Source organism: Hemicordylus capensis, chromosome 10, assembly GCF_027244095.1.
Source record: "Hemicordylus capensis ecotype Gifberg chromosome 10, rHemCap1.1.pri, whole genome shotgun sequence".
Lineage (NCBI taxonomy): Eukaryota > Metazoa > Chordata > Lepidosauria > Squamata > Cordylidae > Hemicordylus > Hemicordylus capensis.
In genome coordinates this window covers 15,918,421-15,939,239 of record NC_069666.1, presented here as the reverse complement: position 1 = coordinate 15,939,239, position 20,819 = coordinate 15,918,421, and the positions used below count along the sequence as shown (strand labels likewise).

The window sequence follows — 20,819 nt, the reverse complement described above, 5'->3', positions numbered from 1 at the left end:
AATAATGATAATCCTATCTCAGATCTATGACTCTTGCTGGGCTTGCATTGGTCCTAAGCCTGCAGTGCTAATAGGTCAGAGGGAAGCTTCAGACGGTGGATGCATTAAGAATGTCTCTGATTACTGCAAAAAAGCCAAGTCGATGTGGCCTAAAACAGCAAAAATAACACAGATGTTCTCCTATAGCTTAGCCTACAAGAAAACATAGGAACCTAGGAATACTGAGTCAGACCATTGGTCTGTCTAGCTCAGTATTGTCTTCACAGACTGGCAGCGGCTTCTCCAAGGTTGCAGGCAGGAATCTCTCTCAGCCCTATCTTGGAGAAGCCAGGGAGGGAACCCGAAACCTTCTGCTCTTCCCAGAGCAGCTCCATCCCATGAGGGGAATCTCTTGCAGTGCTCACACTTCTAGTCTTCCATTAATATGTAACCAGGGCAGACCTTGCTGAACTAAGGGGAAAAGTCATGATTGCTACCACAAGACCAGCTCTTCTCTCTATAAGGACTGGGAAGGACAATTGACAAGTGGTATTGCTTCCTTGGAGATTACTGCATTCCTCAGAGGACATTGGATCCCACCATAAGTGGTTGGTTGCAGCACTGTTGTAGCCATGGTGTGTTAGAGACTGCTTTATTGTCGCGTGAGGTTTGGTAGACAAGCCTGCATTGGAAGATATTGGCTGAGGTACAATGGAAGACAAAGCAAGGTGGAAATATAATTTACACATAATTGTTGAGACTCGATTTCAAAGCATGAATACCAAACAATTGGCTGTAATAGCTGGCAGCAGATAACTGTTTGTGTATGTTTTGCTTTGAGAGAACCATCTATAACCTTGATGTAAACCAGGGAAACATGTCAAAATGGTTAATGAATTCCAGATCAGCAGCGTGAATGAATGGAATGAAACATTCTTCATTCTAACTGTTCCTGGACGTACCTTATTTCTGCTCTTTCTGTATGTATTAGGCCCAGGAGGTAAACAGTGGCAGCTCCTCGTGCAAGAAGAAGGCCAAATACGTCAGCTTGTACACGAAGGAAGGTCAAGACAAACTGGCCGTCATGCTTCCTGGGCGCCATGCTTGTGAGTGCCTAGCCCAGAGGCACAAGCTCATCAATAACTGTCTGACGTGTGGGCGCATTGTCTGTGAGCAAGAGGGCTCTGGACCTTGCTTATTCTGCGGCACTCTGGTATGTAAGGGCCTTCTCTCCGTGTGTGTTTTTCTTGTCTGCCTTGCTCAGTTGTAAGATTGTGCACAGGGTTGGATTTGTCCCATGCTTTTTTGTCTCTCGGGAGTGTGTGTGAGACAGAGATTTAACACACATTCTCTTTTCAATCTCTCTGCTCGGCTCTTAGAACAGGGCTGTGCAGCTTTGCCCCTTCCTGCAGACAGTGGACTAGAGCTCCCATCATACCTGACTATTGGTCACTATGGCTGGTGATGATGGGAGCTGTGGTCCAAAAACAGCTGGAGGACTGATGTTGTGCTGCCTGTCTTTGTCTTAGAGGAGTTGCTTCTTGTGTTACATGGGTGCCTGATCGTGGGCCGCCTTGCATCTTGTCCTCTAAGCATACCTTCCCCTCAAAAAGTCCCAACCTGTTGCATTTCATCTTCAGAAAAGAATCACGTGAGAAGCAGCCCCCAGGGAATTTCAGGGGCTAACTAAAAGTTGTATTTTAGGACACCTGGTGGACACTGATGTGGAGGGGAACTTTTTACAAGATCTAATGCCTCTTCCAAAGGAATTGTCAAGCACTGGGAACTGAAATAATCTTGGGATGTTTCCCAAAGAGTCTGGCATCCTTTCCCTAATAATTGCTGAGTGTTCTCCTATTCTGGCAGCCCTTTCTTTCTGGTGTCAAAGCTAGCAATCATTTCTGCAGGTGAGTCTCTGCAAGCCACTTGGAACAGGGAGCTGTTGAGGGGCTGACCCCCCCCCCCAAGTGGTCCGTCAGCAAATCCAGGTACCATTCTTGTTAAAACAAGCGGTAATGGGGGCAGGAGGAAGACTAGCATGTGCTTGCAAGAGGAGGAAACTTCATCGTGTCCTGACAACTCTTGCTTGTCCTAGTCTCATCTTTTCCCCAAGCAAGATGGGGAAAAGGGAAACTGAGGCGATAATACCACAGTGAGAGGGGAGTCCTTCCTCCCTCTGGCACAGTGGTCTACTTTCCCTCATTGCTTCCTGCTGAGGAAAGAAACCAAGCAGGCAGAAAGAAGGAGAGCGAGGAGCTCTCACTTCACTCCCATACTCATGTCACTGAATTAGTTCAGACATAACATTCTTGCTCTTCCATGGTGGATATGTGTGCACTGGACAAATGATCAATCAGTTCTCGATTACAGTCTTTCACCTGCAAAGTAAAACTACAAAACCATCACGGAAATGCAATTACTTAATTACCTAAAACTACTCTCCCTCTCTCTGTTACCGAAATGATCTAATCACAACTTTGCAGGAGCTGTTGTTAACTCATGGCAAAGTCTGTAGGCTGCAGCACAACATTTAGCCACACTATTTATTTATTTGATTGTTAAATTGCTATACCGCCTTTCATTAAAACAATCTCAAGGCGATTCACACAAAAGTTAAAACAAGACTATGAAAATTTCACAATTAAAATGTTAAACTAGAATATAAAAATACAGATGTGATTAAAAAACAAACACAATGGGACAAAGAAGAACAACAGTGTAGCAACAATTGAAACAATCCTATAAAAGCCAATGAGCCCTTTCCCACACAATCTGTGAGAAGGGCTTGAAGGCGAGAGGGAAGGAAGCCTTGAAAAGCTTATCTTTCCTGCTTATCTATGCAGGAAAAGACTGACAAGAACTCACTGTTGTCTTCTGCATTGAGCCAAAGCTCTTAGTGCTGATTGTACAGGCAAACTTACTCATGGGAGTTCTACGCCTTGCCTACTACTGTGAATAATGAGGCAATATGAAGATGCTGAAAGGCATAATCTCATACTGTGTGGGAGGAGGCAATGGTGAACCTCTCCTGTATTCTACCAAAGAAAACCGCAAGGCTCTGTGGACGCCAGGAGTCAAAACTGACTTGACTGCACGCTTTACTTTACTATGCCTATGGGGAAAGGGGGGTTAGGTTCTAGAATGGACCCAAAAGGTCCTCATTATTGCTCATTGGTTAGAGCAATAGGGATGAATTTATTGTGAGGGCAAGGGACCATTGCTCAGTCGTAGAACACATAATTTTGGGTGCGGAAGGTCCCAGGTTCAGTCCCTGGGCCTAGATCGCAGGGCTGGAAAAGAGGGGCTGAGGGACCAGATAGCTGCTGTCTGTGGAAAGCCTTGGGCTAGACAGACAAGTCATCTAATTTGGTATAAACTAGCTTTCTGTCCGTGCATGGAGAGCATTCTTGTTCATTCTCCAGTTCACGGTCTCCATTCTCTTTTTAGGTGTGCACAAAAGAAGAGCAGGATGTCTTGCAGCGTGATTCTAACAAGAGCCAGAAGCTGCTGAAGAAGCTCTTGGCAGGTTGGTAGTTTTCATGAGAGAGAATCTTGGGGGATTCCCACACAGACCTCCTTGCAGAGTCAGTGCTCACTTTAAAAGTTGATGTAATCACCCTACAACAGCATAAAACTGGTACGATGCCAACGTTAAAAGCTGCAGAGGAAATGCTTGTTTCTAATACACGTAGATTGTAAGAGAGATATTTTTAAAGTGGCTAAAAGTATCCTGTTTATGTGGCTGTCTTAGGAACAGAGGAAACTGCCTTCTACAGAGTCAGACCATTGGTCCATCTAGCTTGGGCAAAAGCGGCTTTCTAGTTAACTGTGGCGTCGTACCTGTCAGCCAAGTATTGACCCGTGTAATTGTGCTTCTACAGCAAATGAGATCAAGGTTAATTGTTCAAGTGGCCCTTTAATGTGTGCGAGCACTTTTGGTTCCTGCAATATTTCACACGGTTGGTGTAGCTATGCAGTCGATTCTAGCACAGGTGGATCTGTGAATTAGTGCACAGAAAAGAGATTGTGACTTAATTGCTCTGTCTCTCAAGGCACTGAGAATTCTGGGAAGGTGGATGCAAGTGGCAAAGATCTGCTTCCCCGCCAGGAAGCTCGACTCAAGGCTGGTCTGGAGATGGCTGTGAAGCACAAGGACAAACTGTTGGAGTTTGACAAAACAAGGTATAGAGCTGGCTGAGCTATGGGAGGAGAGCTGGCCTTGTGGTAGCAAGCATGAATCGTCCTCTTAGCTAAGCAGGGTCCACCCTGGTTGAGTATGAATGGGAGACTAGAAGTGTGAGCACTGTAAGATCTTCCCCTGAGGGGATGGAGCCGCTCTGGGAAGAGCAGAAGGTTCCCGGTTGCCTCCCTGGCTTCTCCAAGATAGGGCTGAGAGAGACTCCTGCCTGCAACCTTGGAGAAGCCGCTGCCAGTCTGTGAAGACAATACTGAGCTAGACAGACCAATGGTCTGACTCAGTATTCCTAGGTTCCTATGTTTTCTTGTAGGCTAAGCTATAGGAGAACATCTGTGTTATTTTTGCTGTTTTAGGCCACATCGACTTGGCTTTTTTGCAGTAATCAGAGACATTCTTAATGCATCCACCGTCTGAAGCTTCCCTCTGACCTATTAGCACTGCAGGCTTAGGACCAATGCAAGCCCAGCAAGAGTCATAGATCTGAGATAGGATTATCATTATTAGAATAGGAAATGCTTAACAGCAGAGGAGCTCTTACCCCTGGACTTTGGGGCCAAAGTCCAGGGCCTCCACAACCCCTGGGTGCCCCCAAATCCTCTGTAGTCTGTCCTGGGTGGTGTGGTCCCCCAGCTGAGCATGATGATGCTTAATTTGCAGGGGAGGGGGGGCCTCCAAAGGCCTTTAGGTCCAGACTCCAAAATTACCTTGGTGCACCTCTGCTTAACAGCATAACTATCTCTACCGAACACAAAATGGTTCCTGCAGAGCAGCTTCCTGAAATTTCGGCAGTGTGGACCTGTCCTTTGCCTCTGTACAGCCTTGAACACATCCGAGCATCTTGATTGGGGGAAGGAAAAAAAGGGGTGGCACTTGGGATCACTGCCAAAGAAGCTTCAACTCAAGGAGCTGCACTTAATCTCCACGAGGCCTTGAAAAGACAAGTGTGCATTCTGATGGGTAGCAGAAGGGAGGAGAAAATATCCACTCTGTCCGGAGGCTGATGGCCAGCTGCGAGCTTCTGATGAAACAGGAGGCGCGCCAAAGGATTGGAGGGAGCCTCTGGTATGAATGTGGGGTTGGAGGAACAGTAGAGCTTTCTATGAAAAGGGAACGAGATTGCTTGTGGCATGCTTAAGGGTGGCAGTGGGAAAGGAGCAGTGGGATGGGGCCAGAGCTCAGTGGCAGAGCATCTGCTCTGCATGCAGAAGGTCCCAGGTTCAATTCCTGTGAAGACAATGCTGAGCTAGATGGACCAATGGTCTGACTCGGTATATGGCAGCTGCCTATGTTCCTGTGAAGTAGGGACATATCTAGATCCAAAAGCTGCTTGGGGACGAAGGACCCATCTATCTCTCTGTGTGCAGTCTGTCCTGCAAGTTAACCTCTTCCTGCTGAAGCATTAGGACTAATTTCCAAAGCAAATGTGTGCAGTTTGCAGTCCTGGCCACTGAGTCTTGCTCTTGCTCTTCCCATTTAAAGCCGCCTACAAAACTCACCTTCTTCAGTTTTTGCTCGGTGGGTTACCTCTACAGCAACACCAAGGGAACCTTTCCTAAAAGATACCCGCTAAGCCAATTGCTGATAGCTTAGAGTCTGGGTTGGTTGGATTGGCCTTCTAGCGGAATAACTTCAGCAAGGGTGTGCAGAAACCCTGTAGGAGTTATTAGCAAGCCACATTGAGAGAATGGAATAGTATCTGCTTTGCTTCTGGCCTTTGCATGTACATGTGGCTCTGCTTTATTGGCACAATTCTGTTTTATAGACAATTGTAGGTGCTTAAATATTGCTGTCATTGGTAGATAGGAAGCTGCCTTCTACTGAGTCAGACCCTTGGTCCATCTAGCTCAGTATTGTCTGCACTGACTGGCAGCAGCTCTCCAGGGTTTCAGGCAGGAGTCTTTCCCAGCCCTTCCTGGAGATGCTGCCAGGGATGGAACCTGGTACCTTCTGTGTGCAAAGCAGATGCTCTTCCACTGAGCTGTGGCCTCATCCCCATTTGAATTGTGTTTTGAAACTGACTGTATATGCTGCTAATGTAGAAGATGGGAATGGCTGTTGTTGATAGGCTTTCACTGCCCTGTGTAGAACTTCCAGTATTTTTATTTTACGTATCTGATCACTTGTCTCCTGCCTTTCAACCCTTAGAAGACCCCCTAGGTGGCTTGCAGTCAGTTAAAATCAAAATGGAAATAAGTATAACCGGCCAGATGTTTAAATAAAACTATAATACCTATCAACAGCCACAATGTATAAACTCAGTGTAATTTAAGGGGGAAATACCAGATTATGGAGAGTGTCGCTGTGCTACATGGCGAGGAGAAAGTTGGCAGGGTTGGGTCCTTCCAACAATGCTGCAGGAAAAGGCAACTGCTGAGCTGTCCTACCCTGCTGATGACGAAGAATATTTATATACCGCTTTTCAACAACAAGTTCCCAAAGCGGTTTATGTAGATATGAAAAAATAAAATGGCTCCCTGTACCTAAAGGGCTCCCACTCTAAAAAAGAAACATAAGATAAGCAAAAGCCACTGGAGGGATGCTTTGCTGGGGACAGATAGGGCCAGTTGCTCTCCCCTTGCTAAATAAAGAGAATTGTGCCCTTTTAAAAAGGTGGTTTTCTCTTAGAGAGGCACAGGGGGTACAGCTGAGGGCTCCCTTGTAGAGATTTGAGATTTGGTAGCATTGGTTTGCTCTCTTGTTCTTGCTTGGCAGTGTGCGCCGAACTCACGTGATCGACGACGAGTCGGACTACTTTGCCAGCGACTCCAACCAGTGGCTCTCGAAGCAGGAGAGGGAGGCGCTGGAGAAGAGAGAGAAGGAACTGAGGGAACTGAGGCACGCGTCTCGGCTCTCCCGGAAGATCACCATTGACTTTGCCGGCCGGCAGGTCCTGGAGGAGTCTGGGAGCATGGAGGAATATCACAGCAAGTGAGTACCCTGGCTTGGCAGGACGAGGAATGCCTGTCTGTGTGTATGCTGCTGCCTGCTTCAAAATGCTGCTGGCAGTCAGGAAGATATGTTTGTTTGTTTTTTGATGGAAAGGAGGAGGAAGTTTCAGGGATCACTGTGGTGCTGGTAGCCTCTTCCCATAAACATTTCATTGTATTGTTCACAGGCAGAATTTTTCATAGGAACATAGAAAACTGCCATATACTGAGTCAGACCATTGGTCTATCTAGCTCAGTATTGTCTTCACAGACTGGCAGTGGCTTCTCCAAGGTCTCTCTCAGCCCTATCTTGGAGAAGCCAGGGAGGGAACTTGGAACCTTCTGCTCTTTCCAGAGTGGCTTCATCCCTTGAGGGGAATATCTTACAGAGCTCACACATCAAGTCTCCCATTCATATGCAACCAGGGCAGACCCTGCTTAGCTATGGGGACAAGTCATGCTTGCTACCACAAGACCAGCTCTCCTCTCCTCCTTCCTTAAGTGGGGTGCATTGGGGGACTCTATTGTCCAAGAAAGCAATATAGAGTTAATGCATTTGTAGCAATTGCCTCCTGAGGTGTAAGAAAACAGATGTGATTTCTGCCCCCCCCGCCTCCTTCAGGCAGTTACACTTAGTATAGCACAGTATATAACAGGAGCCTAGAAAGGCATTTTTAGGGGTGTGTGTGTGAGAGAGAGAGTCTACACAGAGTATGAAACTAGCTGTTTGTCCTTGTAGGTTGGATGAAACCATTGAAGCAATTCACAGTGGCACTTTGACCAAGCCAAAGGAGAGCCCTGCAGCGGGAGGCAAAGCGCCTGGAGTTCTGGTGAATCCAAACCTCCTTCAGCCAGCCCCTGTGGTCAGTAATCTTTGTTCCTTCCTTTTCAGAATTCTACGTAGTGTTACGTGTCCCAGAGTATGGTCTAAGGGCACACAACACAGCCACCTTGCTTAAGCTAAGCGGGTCTTGGTGCAGTCAGTGCCTGGATGGGAGACCCACTTCTGTCTTTCTTTCTTTATTACATTTATAAGCCACCCCATCCGAAGGCTCTGGGTGGTGTACAACAAGTTTAAAAAGACACAAAAACACACACCATTTAAAATCGCAATGCATAGAACAATATAAAAACAATTTTAACAATTCAAAACCATTTAAAACCAATTAAAATACTTTTAAAAACAATTTTAAAACTTTGGAAGACCAGGCCAAACAAGTAATTGGCTCCCTGTCCCCAAAGGGCTCACAATCTAAAAAGAAACATAAGACAGACACCAGCAACAGTCACTGGAAGTACTGTGCTGGAGGTGGATAGGGCCAGTTACTCTCCCCCTGCTCAATAAAGAGAATCACCACATGAAAAAGGTGCCTCTTTGCCCAGTTAGCAGGGGTCAGTTGGAAGCATCACACATGAAACGAAGAGAACTAGACCCCGTCAAATGCTCCCATCGCATATAAAACGGCTGAAGCTGCAGTGGAAATCAGTGGGGTCAAACCAAGGTTCTCTCCCGATGTGGCAAGGCCATGATGCTAGTCCTTCCCAAGCAACTCCATGTGGATCCATAGCCTTGTCCTACTTGCCTCCAGCTTCAGCTCTTGACCAACCTGCTCCCTCAAAAGGTGCCTTTCAGCATCTTCCTATATCTCTGCTGCCTGATATAGGTGTGTTTCCCATAGTCTGGGAAACATACCAGTGGGAATTCAAACTGGCAGCCTCTGGCTTGCTAGTCAGGTCATTTCCCTGCTGAATCTCTTTCAGCCCTACCTGGAGATGCCAGAGGCTGAACCTGGGACCTTCTGCACGCAAAGCAGATGCTCTGCCACTGAGCTTCTGTTCCCTTTAATGAACCTTCGGGAGTCTCGTGTGGCTCTGGGCATTCTCCTTTCAAGAGGAGCAAGGATGTGTGTGATCTGTTAACATAGTGGCTCCAAGCTCTGTTATGCATCCAAAAGGAGTCCAGTCTAGCCTTTCAGGAGTTAACGTTGCCAACAGCAGCCAGGGTTTGGGATTCTTTGGCTATAGAAATTCCCTCTGGCCCGTTTTTGTTGGGCATTGCTTATGAGCTGAAGGCATGTCCTCTTTCTGTCTGAACACTGGAACGGCACGTAGCATTTTGCTCTCCAATTTAGCCCGTTGGACTGATCCTCTTGCTCCTCGGGTGTTAGCCCGGAGCAGATTATGTAATTCAGATGGGAGACATTATCTGTCGGCCAACCACTTCAGACAGCCACAGACCTGCTTTTTACATGAGCTAATTGAGCGCCTTGAGGTCGTTCCAAACCAGCTTCCTCCCCTTGCTGTTTATCACACTCACTCAGACCAAGCAGAATGTTGTCACCTGGCACGGGCAAGCAAAGGGACACCTGAGGCAGGCTTGTCATGCCTGCCTGCTTTGCGGTTCTAGTTTAACAGAGAAGCGTTGACCTTCTGTGATGTGTCTTTTGCTTCCCCCCACTGCTGTGCTGAAGTGGGTGGACCAGACTGGGCTGCCCCCCCACAGGAAAGCTGCCTCTTCTGCAGAGACTGGGAGCGAGGCTGACTCGGACAGGAGCCGCTTACGGGTCCAGGACCGAGAGATACAGGAGATTTCCGACGGTGGCTGGTGCCTGAGCATGCATCAGCCGTGGGCCTCGCTGCTGGTCAGAGGGATCAAAAGGTAAGCGGAGGCCTTAAATTGGGAGCACTTGAAAACACTTGGAATTTTGTGTGTGTTAAATAAAATGTTCATACTGAAAAAAGAAAAGGCACATAGGAAGCTGTCTTATACCAAGTCAGACCATGGGTCTGTCTAGCTCATAAGAACATAAGAACAGCCCTGCTGGATCGTGCTTAAGACTTATCTAGTCCAGCATCCTGATTCACGCAGTGGCCCACCAGATGCCTCTGGGGAGCCCACAGGGCATGTCCTCTCTCCTGCTGTGGCTCCCCTGCAACTGGGATTGAGAGGCATCTTGCCTCTGGGGCTGGAGGTGGCCTGTAGCCCTCAGGTTAGTAGCCATTGATAGACCTCTCTTCTGAATGTATCTAAACCCCTCTTAAAGCCATCCAGGCTGCTGGCAGTCACCACAATCCTGTGGCAGAGAATTCCACAAGTGGCTCAAGCAGCTCAGTATCCCAGACTGGCAGCGGCTCTCCAAGGTTTCAGGCAGGAGTCTTCCCCAGCTTTAACTGGAGATGCTGCCAGGGACTGAACCTGGGACCATTTGCGTGCCAAGCAGATGCTCCGCTATGGAGCAACAGCGTCCTCCCCTAAGGCAGGGCTGCACAACTTCAGCTGTCCTGCAGCTGTCCTCCTGGCAGTGACCCCAGGACGAAGGGGGCAAATTTATTTAAAATATACCAGGAAGTACATTTGTAACGCATTATTTTAGTTCTTCCTGAGGGCAGTGCCCAGGAGGAGCCCCCTAGGAATCAGATTGGCTGGAGCAGCTTGAGTAGCATCCCTGATTATTGGTTGCCGTGGCTGGGAATGATGGGAGTTGTAGTCCCAATAGCTGAAGGGCTGAGGTTGTGCAGGTCTGGTCTATGCTGGATGGCCGTAACTCTCCAGGGTTTCAGCCAGAGGTTTCCCCTAGCCTTACTTGGAGGTGCCAGGGATTGAACCTGGGACCTTGTGTGTGCAAAGCAGGTACTCTGCTACCAAGTTATGCATCTCCCACAGTAAGCATTAGGTGGTGCTGTTTCCCCCTCTGTCTGGCAAGGAAAGGGCCTTGGGAACAGACTGGCTGCAGACACCTAATCGAGAAGGCACCTGGCTTTGTATCAGAATACTGAACACCCGGGTCTTGCTAGGGATGTGAAAATGAAGGCTGGCTGGGTCAGTCTTGAATGTCTGAGATCCACAGTGGTGCCTTGGACGTTGGTCAGGAGTGCCTGGATTTCGGAGAGCTGCTCAGAGTGGCTTTAGTCAGCTCGTTGGCTGACATCCAGACAAAGTGATGCAATAGGACTACTCAGGAGTTACTCTAAAGGGCTACTTATTTCCAGTAGTAGTTTGGTTCAGGAGTAGTTTGGTCTGGCTGCTTCCTCCAGTTGTGGGAGGATACAACAGGCTAATGCCATGTTGCTGTTCTGAGCTCCTCGGGAAGGGCATGCTATAAACATACGATAGATAACCATGTGCACTGAATTTGTGCCTCGCCACTCACTCCCCTTAGTTGGAGCCTGTGCTTCTGAGACTCTTATGGCCCTTCCAAGTGGCCTCGATGGCCAGTCTCTCTTCGTGACAAAATAAGCACTGGCTGTGGCCCAACTCTTTCCTTTTTGTCTCCTCTGGGGTTACGCGATGGGACTGTAGCTCAGTAGTAGAGCATTTGCTTTGCATGCAGGAGGCCCCAGTTTCAATCCTTGGCAGCATCTCCAGGTAGGGCTGGGAAAGACTCCTGCCTGAAACCATGGAGAGACGCTGCCAGGCAGTACAAGGACGTAAGAACATCCCAGCTGGATCAGGCCCAAGGCTGATCTAGTTCACACAGTGGCGCACTGGATGCCTCTGGGGAGCCCACAGGCAAGAGGTGAGGGTATGCTGTTGCTCCCTCAACTGGTATTCATAGCCCTCTTGCCTCTGAGGCTGGAGGTGGCCTGTAGCCACCAGACTGCTAGCCATTGCTAGACCTGTCCTCCATGAATTTGTCTAAGCCCCTTTTAAAGCCATACAGTACTGGTCTGTACTGGATAGACAGTACAGACTAATGGTCTGATTCAGTGTAAGGCAGCTTCCTATGTTCCTATAACCTTGCTGTTGTAAGGGTTCTCTTGAAGTCAAAATGGGAAGACAACAGCAAAAAAAAAAGTTGGACAATGTCAGCTTTCCCCCTTAAATGCTTGTTTTACAGTGATGAAGAATTGGAAAAACGTACAGCATTCAGATCCTCTGGAGGGCATGGATCTTAAGTTGCATAACCTTTGAGGGACTTCCGTGTATTTTCGTCTTGCACCCTTTGTCTCTTACATGAGCGCCTTCTCTTTGAATGTGGTGTCTGCCCTAAGGGTTCTTGCTTCCCCCAGAGTGCACACCTTGGATACTGAAATTGCCATTGAAATGTTCGCTTGAAACCTGAGTTGTGTGGGTGCTGTGGAAAGCATGTCTACTGGAGACTGAATCGGTGTCTGATCTTCCCCCTCCAGGGTAGAGGGCAGGACTTGGTACACATCGCACAGAGGCCGGCTATGGATCGCAGCGACGGCCAAAAGACCTTCGCCTCAGGAAATCTGTGAGCTGGAGACCACCTACAAAATACTGCTCCAGGAAGGTGAGCCTCTTATGGCTTCTTTGCATATGACAGGGGTTGGTTTGGGTTTTTCTTTTTCTTGGTACCAAGAGGCCAGCTGGTTGAATGGAAGTCGTCTTTGGGCTCCACAATGAATACTAGGACTGTGTGTCAAAATCTTGGATTCTGACAGAGTATACAGTTCCCCTGGCTCTGTGTGGAGATGCATGGCTGGCTGCATGCAGTACCTGTCATTTCTGGCGCCGTCAAGGTGGTCTTCAGTGGAACCACAGGCTGTGGGGAGGCTGGGTGCATGGGGATAGCTGGGAACTGTAGTTACTCGCAGTGCCTTCCCTGTGCGCTCTTCCCTGTGCAAAGTTCCCATTTCCCAGATTCTTCTTTGCATTTTGCTGCAGCCTCTGGTTCTGCTGAAAAGCCCCCTCACCCCGCCCTGCATGGAGCTGGTCCTGCTGGGAGTTCCTCGCGTGGGATACGTTCCTCGCCTACTACCGCGAGTAATGGAACCGTGGGTAATGAGACATTAGTGCTATGGGGAAAGGGGGGTTAGGTTCCAAGGTGGAGGGGGAAGTTGGAAAAAGCCCCCAAACTGCCCCAGACCTACTGTGATGTGCTCCATGGGTCCCCCATGTGGCCAGGCATGCCCTCTAAAGGACGAAATGGCCCCTAAAACCATAAAAATTCATGGGGAAACGTCTGGTTTTTCCCCCACGAAATGAGCTACAAAATGGCGCCTCCTGATGACAAAATGGCGGCCAGAAGTGACCTCTGTGGCTGGTTGCTGTATCCGTTGTCATTAGTCTAGTCTTCTTTACATTTAGCTGTAGTCCCATTTTTTTCACTCTAACCATACCAGGAACAAAACTGAATTAATGGTTGGCTTTCATGCTTTCCAGAAGAGAATCAGCCATTGCTTCCTTGTTCTAGTAGCCTTTGGTGCAACTTATCATCATTTTTCACGAGGCATGGCCTAGCCCAATTAAGTTGAGGCAATACCTTCCCAATCTGTCTTGATTTGACTTGACTTGTTTGTTTAATTTGACTGGCCCAGAGTTGCCCACCGAGTTTCATGGCTGAATGGGGATTTGAACTCTGTTCTCCTCGGTCCTAGTCCAGCAATCTAACCATTATACCATGCTGGCTCTCAAATTAGACTATTCTGATTATTAAGAAGATGAAGACTGGGACTCTAACCTAGCATCATTCTTTTCTTCTGCCACCACCCTGTTTCCCTTCCACCCACTCCCATCTAAAATCTAGCCTGATGGAGGTTTTTTAAAAAAACTTCAAAAACCTAATCAGTTATCAGTGGCCTCCTTGATAACCCTGAAAAAGTATGACCTTCTACTAATTTTGGATTACTTTCCTCAGATGCATACCAAAGTTTTCAGAATTTCAAAACAAAACCTTTATCCATACTTTGAATGTGTCCTTTTGTTGAGTCTGAGAGTTTGTTCACACATGCAAATACATTGCACTGTTTCTTAATGAGCTGCAAATGAAGGACTCTGTTGGGTAGCATTGTCCTGGAGATTATCTGAAAACTCCACTAATAGCAGTGAATCTGTTCTCCATATCATCAAAGTCTCTGCCTCGTATTATCATGGAGTCAGAGTCAAGCTGTTGTGGTGGCCATAAAACTCATTCAGTCCACATTTCTCAGAGGATATCTTCTCTTCTATGAACTTCCCCATGTGCTTAGGTCATTGTGCTCCCTGGCTCATGAAGCAGGGAATCCTCAATGGTGGAATCACTCTGATGTGACTCCCTTCCTGCAGAGGTTCAGCAGACCTGCTCAGCTTTGGTTTTTAGGACCATATTGTTCTGACAAGCACCTGGGAACGGTGAATTTTACTCCAAACTTGCAATATTTTATTGAAATCTGCTGCAATTAATTACTTTAATGGTTGTGAGTATGTTTAATCAGTTTTACTTGTTTGCATTGACTAAAGTTTTGCTGTTGGTCTCCCAGAGGTTCTCTTCCTTATGACTTCTGAAGGAGGCAGTGCAATATCAGAAAAAAAGTGCTTGACGACCTCTGCTTGAATTAATGTATTTATCACATTTATATACTGCCCTATATAAAATATCTGGGCGGTTTACAAATTAAAACTTGACAACAATTAAAACCTTAACTTATATAAAACAAATTAAAATAACCATCAGTAAAACTTTAAAACATTATAAACAAAAAGCCTGATAAAATAAGTATGTTTTCAAGAGTTGCTTAAAAGCCACCAATGATGGGCAGGTTCTAATTTCATATGGGAGTGCGTTCCAGAGTTCTGGGGCAACCCTAGAGAAGGTGCGGTTTTTGGATCACCACCAGATGAGCCAGTTGTAATTGCAACCAGAACTCCCCAAATCAGTGTTCCCTCTAACAGGGATTCCCAGATGTTGTTGACTACAACTCTCATAATCCCCTGCCAAAGGCCATTGCAGCTGAGGATGCTGGGAGTTGTAGTGAACAATATCTGGAAATTTCTGTTAGAGGGAACAGTGCCCCCAGTGATCTTAATAGGTGGCGGAGTTTATGAAGAAGAAGGCGCTCTCTTAAATACCCTGGGCCCAAGCTGTTCATAGCTTTATAGGTAACAACCTTTAGCTCAGTGTTCGACTGGACATGAAGGAAGGTTTGCATCATTCTTGAGCCTGATAGGAGTGTGTTGCCTTACCAGCACTGAGATCTAAAGGTCACTCATTGAATTAGGTTCCAGCCAGCAGCAGCAGCAGCAGTGGTCTCTGCTGCTTAATTGCTGTTTAAAGCATTCTTCCTACAAGAGAGGCCAGGAACACAGTGTGATTAGGGTTGCCAGATCAAAATCCAAGTGTATTATTTGTTTTGGAGGGTGGTATGAAGCAGCCCAAGCCCAGGCTGAGAATTCTGAATTGATCCAGATTGGATTGTACGTAGTGAACTCGCCATAGCACATCTGATGCAGAACTGGGTCAGTGAGTGAGTGTGAGTACAGTAAAACCTCGCTATTCGTGGACTCATCATCCGTGGTTTCACATAACTACAGGTGTCTAATTGACACCCGGTTTCATTATTCGTGGATACAAAAGGGTTAAAACCCACATATCCGCAATTCCTAGAGGGCTGGACGTGACCACAGAGGTCACTTCTGGCCACCATTTTGTCTGCAGGGGCCACTTTGTGGTTTGTTGCTTTAAAAAAAAAAAACCTTTCCCCACAACTTTTTGTCATTTTGGGGGGCATTCTTGGGCACGTGCAGATCCCACAGAGCGTGGCACAGTAAACAATTGCACATTTAAAAGCTGTTCTTAGCATTTTCCCTCCATTCTGGAGCCTAACCCCCCGTTTCCCATAGGCATAATGCCTCATTACTCACAGTTTTGTTATTCGTGGTAGTAGGTGAGGAACAGAACCCCTGTGAATAACGAGGTTTGCCTGTACATATAAATGAGTACCTATCTATAATCACATTTGTATGCCCTGCCTTTCTCAGCAAAGCAGACACAAAGTGGCTTACAGCAATAGAACAATATATTAAAAAAACAAAAACAAAAAAACTGAAACACTAATCATCATCAAAACCAAAAACCAGACCAAAGCAGCAAAAAACCCCCAGCCAGTCCTAAAATATCTAAAGGGAATGGAGCCGTAACCCAGTGGTACAGCATCTCCTTTGCATGCAGAAGGTGCCAGGTTCAATCCCTGGCAGCATTTCCAGGTAGTGCTGGGCAAGACCCCTGCCTGAAATCTTGGAGAGCTGCTGCCAGTCAGTGCAGACAGTCCTGCGCTAGATGGGCCAATGGTCTGACTCTGTATAAGGCAGCTTCCTATGTCCTTATGTCTGACTACAATATGCCCTCTGGCTTAAGCAGCTGCTGAAAAGCAGGCAAGAAGAGAGCCAACCACAACTCTGTGCTGAGGTCATTCCATGCTTTGGACACCACAGTTGAAAAGCCCCCCTCCTTCTCATCAGTGGAACATCTAGATAGATTCAGGTGTCCCTTGTGTGTATGGAAATCCAAAAGTAGAATATTCCTTTTGGATGGGCCCTTAAAGTGGTGCCTTGTACAGTGGCCAACTCTTCTTCACTAGAGGTTTTTGAACAGAGGCTGGACAGCCATCTGCCAGGGGTGCTGTAGTAGATACTAAGCATGGGGTTGGCTGGAGAGGAGGAGTGCTGTAGTCCAGCAGCCTCTGGGGACCCCAGTTTGAGAACCCCTGCCTAAGGACTGTAATATATTCTGAATGCATCCTTCCGACGCCCTCTTCTAAGAACAAAATGCAGCTGTTTCTTGGCGAAGGACTGAATGTAAGACTTGGTTTTGGTTTGTAATTCACTTAGGCCGGGGCTGGTTTTGCACCGGTTTGCAGTGTGTTAAGGGAGCGGGTGGAGGGCCTCGGGGCTTCAAGTTGGGATGCAGAACTGCTTTGGGGGCTGTGAGAGTGAGATGCTTTCTCCCAGCACACGTCAGGCAGTTCTTTACTAAGCAAGCGTTCTGTGCAAACCAGAAACCACAGAAGGAATCATAGAAAGCGCTGTGGCAAAAGCACACCGGAGGCTAATCAAGACCCAGCGGAGCATGGCGGGGTCCTGGATCATGTGCCTGAGCTTGCTCAATCATTTTCTCCCCTGCTTGTTGTAGACCTGGAATTTCCCAAAGATTATCCCTCTGGCTGCCTCCTCGGCTGCGTGTATGTGATGGACTGCTTGTCCCAAGAGCAATTTAAGGAACAGGTGAGTAGGCAAGAAGTCTGCTTGCTTTTGCGCTTGCCAGGGCTGGAGCAAGCCCTCTTGCTTTTCTGGCCCCTTGATCTCCCCTCCCTCCTGTCCCAGTCCTGGGATCAAGGGATGGTAATGCTGTGCTGCCCCCTCTGACTGCTGCCCCAACCGTCGCTCCTTTCCTCTGCTCTCTACGTTCATGAAGCAAGGGGAAGAGGCAGCAAGTTGGGGTGGGGAAGTGGAAGAGCAAGTGTATAGCTTTGGGGGTATTGCTGGACCCGGCTCTGCTTTTGGATGCTCAGGTGGAGGTGGTGGCCAGGGGCGCTTTTACACAGCTTCGGCTAGTGCACCATCTGCGTCCCTTTCTCAAGAAGGCAGATCTGGCCACAGTTATTCACACCTTAGTTACATCATGGCTGGATTACTGTAACACATTCTTTGTGGGACTGCCCTTGAAGAGTATTTGGAAACTGCTGCTAGTGCAAAAGTTGGCAACTAGGGTTTTATCTAGCTAGAGCTGCCTGCTGGGATCATATTACACCCATTTTGAAAGAGCTACATTGGTTGCCAGTTTCCTTCCAGGTCCAATTCAAGGTGCTGATTTTGGCCTTTAAAGCCCTTAATGGTTTGGGCCCTGGATATCTGAGGGAACACCTGCTCCCAAGGGTTTCTGTCTGCTTGATGAGGTCATCGGAGGGGCTCTGCTCTGCGTGCTGACAATGAGAGGGGCTTGGCTCTTGTGTAGGCAGGACAGGGCCTTCTCAGTCATTGCCCCCAGACTTTGGAATGCTCTCCCAGTGGGCATCCGCTCCTCAGTCTCCATCCCAGTTTTTAGAAAGCAAGTGGAATCTTGGCTTTTTACCCAGGCTTGTTTATGAAAATAGTTTGTGTTGCTGCTGCTCTGTATTTTAAGGGGTGTGTGTGTACAACTTTTAATTAGATGTGTATTTTTTAGGGATGTGCATGGAACTGGTGGGGGCCTGTTTGAAGGTGGGGGGGATAACATTAAAGGTGGGGGACGGTGCACTTTCCCCCTCCTGCTGCGTTTCCACTGCCAGCGCTTGCTTAAAAACTGGTCCGATGGGGCGGCTGCCACCCCATCCACTCCTTGGACCAGAAGTGACTGGAAGTAGCGCGTATGCCCGATGTCCCGACGCGCTACTTCCGGTCCAAGGAGCAGATGGGGAGGCAGAGAGGTATGCTGCCGCCCCACTGGACCAGTTTTTAAGCAAGTGCTGGCGGGGGAAACACGGCGGCGGAGGGTGTGTGTGTGTAAGTTCCCCCTCCCTCGCCCTTCAAATTGTTCCCCCTCCCTACCTTCAAACCCTTTGAACTGTCCGGTGTTCGAACCTTACTGGAGGCTAGGGGTGTGCACGGAACTGCGGAGCTGCGGTCCGGCACTGGGTGGGGGGTTCCAAAAGAGTTCGGGGGGGGGGCTTTACTTACCCCCTCAAGAATCTTGCTGTATTTATTTAAGTAAGCGGGCGGCATACCTCCCTGCCGCCCGCTTCATTCCCCCTCCTCCGGCGGCGCGCGGCTCAGCTTCCTCCTCGTGCCCCTTCCCTTCCCTTACACAGGTGGTCGGCAGGAGAGCTCCCCTGCCGACCCCGTCCCCTTCCCCGGCTCGGCTGCAAATGGCTTCTTGGGGCTGTTCAGGGGGCGGCCGCCAGCCGAGCAGGGGGGCATTGAAGAGCCGGGCGGCAGGGACTGGGAGATACCCTGCCGCCCGATTGCAATTTGAACACGAGGAGGAAGCCGAGCCGGGCGCCGCCGGAGGAGGGGGAATGAAGCGGGCAGCAGGGAGGTAAGATTCTTGAGGGGGTAAGTAAAGCCCCCCCCGAACTCTTTTGGAACCCCCCACCTGAACCAAAACCACCCGTGTCCGGACCGGTCTGGAGGCCTTTTGAATGGCCTCCGAACTGGTCTGTGCACATGACTACTGGAGGCCCGTAAAAGGGCTTCCGAACAGGTTGGTAACCCCCCCCTAGTATTTTTATATTCCAATTTCATATTGTTGTGGTTTAACTCTTTAATAAGTTCTATATTGTGTTAAATGTCCTGTAAACCACCCTGAGATTAATGAAAGGTGGTATACCAATCGAACAATACATGGAACCGATAAAGGTGGCGTCCTGTGCTCCCGCGGCTCACATCTGTAGTGGAAGGCAATTGTGTTCCCTCAAAGGCCCCACTAAGTAGCCCATGGCTTCTCAAATCCTGGCCACCCCTCCCGGCCTCCTGTACTTCCGATTGGGTTGGGCTGGTGTGGCTACTGCTGTTTGCCTTTTTTAGAAAGCTCAGAGGAGGGAGCACCAAATGGAGGGCTGGAATTAAATGGGGTGTGTGTGTGCGGGGGGGGGGAGTCTTCTCTCCACAGTACATCAATACATTCTTGCAGAGGAAATCTCCCCGCTAGGCCTTTGCTGGAGCGAATGCTGGAAATGATTAGTTTTGCTTGGTAGAGCTCAGAACAAAGGCTCTCTCTAAGCCTTGCATGCGGCTTGGGCTGGAGAGCCAGCAACTCCCCTCTCAGATCTGTGTCGTTGGTTGTGGCTCCTATTTGCGTAACCAAATCAGTCCCGAGTCAGGGCAATCCTTTCTGAACAAGGCTCTTGGCAACGGGTTAGTCGGTTGTGGATTTACAGAGGCAGCGGCAGCTGGGCCAGCACGCCTAGGAGATGGAGGGAGGTCGCCAGGCGGGGGGAGAGGTCTTGCTATAACAGAGAAAAGCAGCCACCACCTTTTGTTTACCCTTGTTTGGTCACATTCAGTCTAGAGGCAGACTCTTCTGGTTCACATCACTGTGACTGGCCCCTGGATACTCGGCATTTAATCCACATCCCCCTTTGGTGGGGCTCTCGCAGTTTTCTGAGAATGGATTTTGTGTTGATGCTTGGAATCCGTCTAACCAGGGCATCCCCAGCCTGGATTTCAGATTGGTTGTATTTGATGTGTAGGGCATGAGATATATGTTTGGGGACAGTCTGCAGCTGAGTATGGCAGCACATGCTTTGAAAACAGACGCTCCCAGCCTCAGTTCCTAGTGTCTCTGGGTAGGGCTGAAGACTGGAGCCCTGGAGAGTTACTGTTAGTCAGTGTTTAAAATTCTGAGCTAGATGCATCATAGAAACATAGGAAGCTGCCATATACTACTGAGTCAGACCCTTGGTCTGTCTAGCTCAGTATTGTCTTCACAGACTGGCAGCGGCTTCTCCAAGGTGGCAGGCACGAATCTCTCTCAGCCCTCTCTTGGAGATGCTGCCTGGGAGGGAACTTGGAACCTTCTGCTCTTCCCTTCTCCCGCACAGTATGATATGATGCCTTTCAGCATCTTCCTAGATCGCTGCTGCCCGATATAGGTGTTTCCCATAGTCTGGGGAACATACCAGCGGGGATTTGAACTGGCAACCTCTGGCTTGGTAGTCCCCGTCACAAGTCGCCACCAAACAGGCCAGCGGCAACCGTAACTGGACCTCTCCAGATGATCTCAATAGGTAACAGGCTTCATGAAAAAAGAAGACACTCTCTTAAGCAACCATTTCCCAGATAGTTAAAGGCTTACAGGTAATAACCAGCACTTTGTATTTTGTATCGGCAGCCTGTGCAATTATTTCAAAATCTTTTTTACTACAAATGTAGCAAATAAATAAATCTGCCCCCATTCTGCTGGCACTGTAAAATCCTGAGCTGTGGCATCTTGTCCAACATGGAAAGTGGGAAAAATGCATCCCCTGAAACACGCAGTCTATAGTTAGTGCCCCTGATGTGATGTTTCAGCCATTTCAGC

At 48.3% G+C, this 20,819-nt stretch overlaps 1 protein-coding gene across 2 annotated transcripts in view; it reads left to right on the top strand.

Moving 5' to 3' along the window:
- Nucleotides 1-20,819, top strand: part of TRIP4 (thyroid hormone receptor interactor 4) — a 55,520-nt gene that overhangs the window by 9,297 nt on the left and 25,404 nt on the right. The window contains exons 4-12 of one of the 2 annotated variants that reach the window (XM_053272798.1): nucleotides 971-1,192; nucleotides 3,427-3,505; nucleotides 4,032-4,161; nucleotides 6,890-7,105; nucleotides 7,844-7,967; nucleotides 9,576-9,763; nucleotides 12,235-12,359; nucleotides 12,734-12,847; nucleotides 16,956-17,047. In XM_053272798.1, coding sequence (XP_053128773.1) covers nucleotides 971-1,192; nucleotides 3,427-3,505; nucleotides 4,032-4,161; nucleotides 6,890-7,105; nucleotides 7,844-7,967; nucleotides 9,576-9,763; nucleotides 12,235-12,359; nucleotides 12,734-12,847; nucleotides 16,956-17,047 — 1,290 coding nt within the window. The remainder of the gene's footprint in view (nucleotides 1-970; nucleotides 1,193-3,426; nucleotides 3,506-4,031; nucleotides 4,162-6,889; nucleotides 7,106-7,843; nucleotides 7,968-9,575; nucleotides 9,764-12,234; nucleotides 12,360-12,733; nucleotides 12,848-16,955; nucleotides 17,048-20,819) is intronic. The other variant, XM_053272799.1, reaches the window with a different exon arrangement.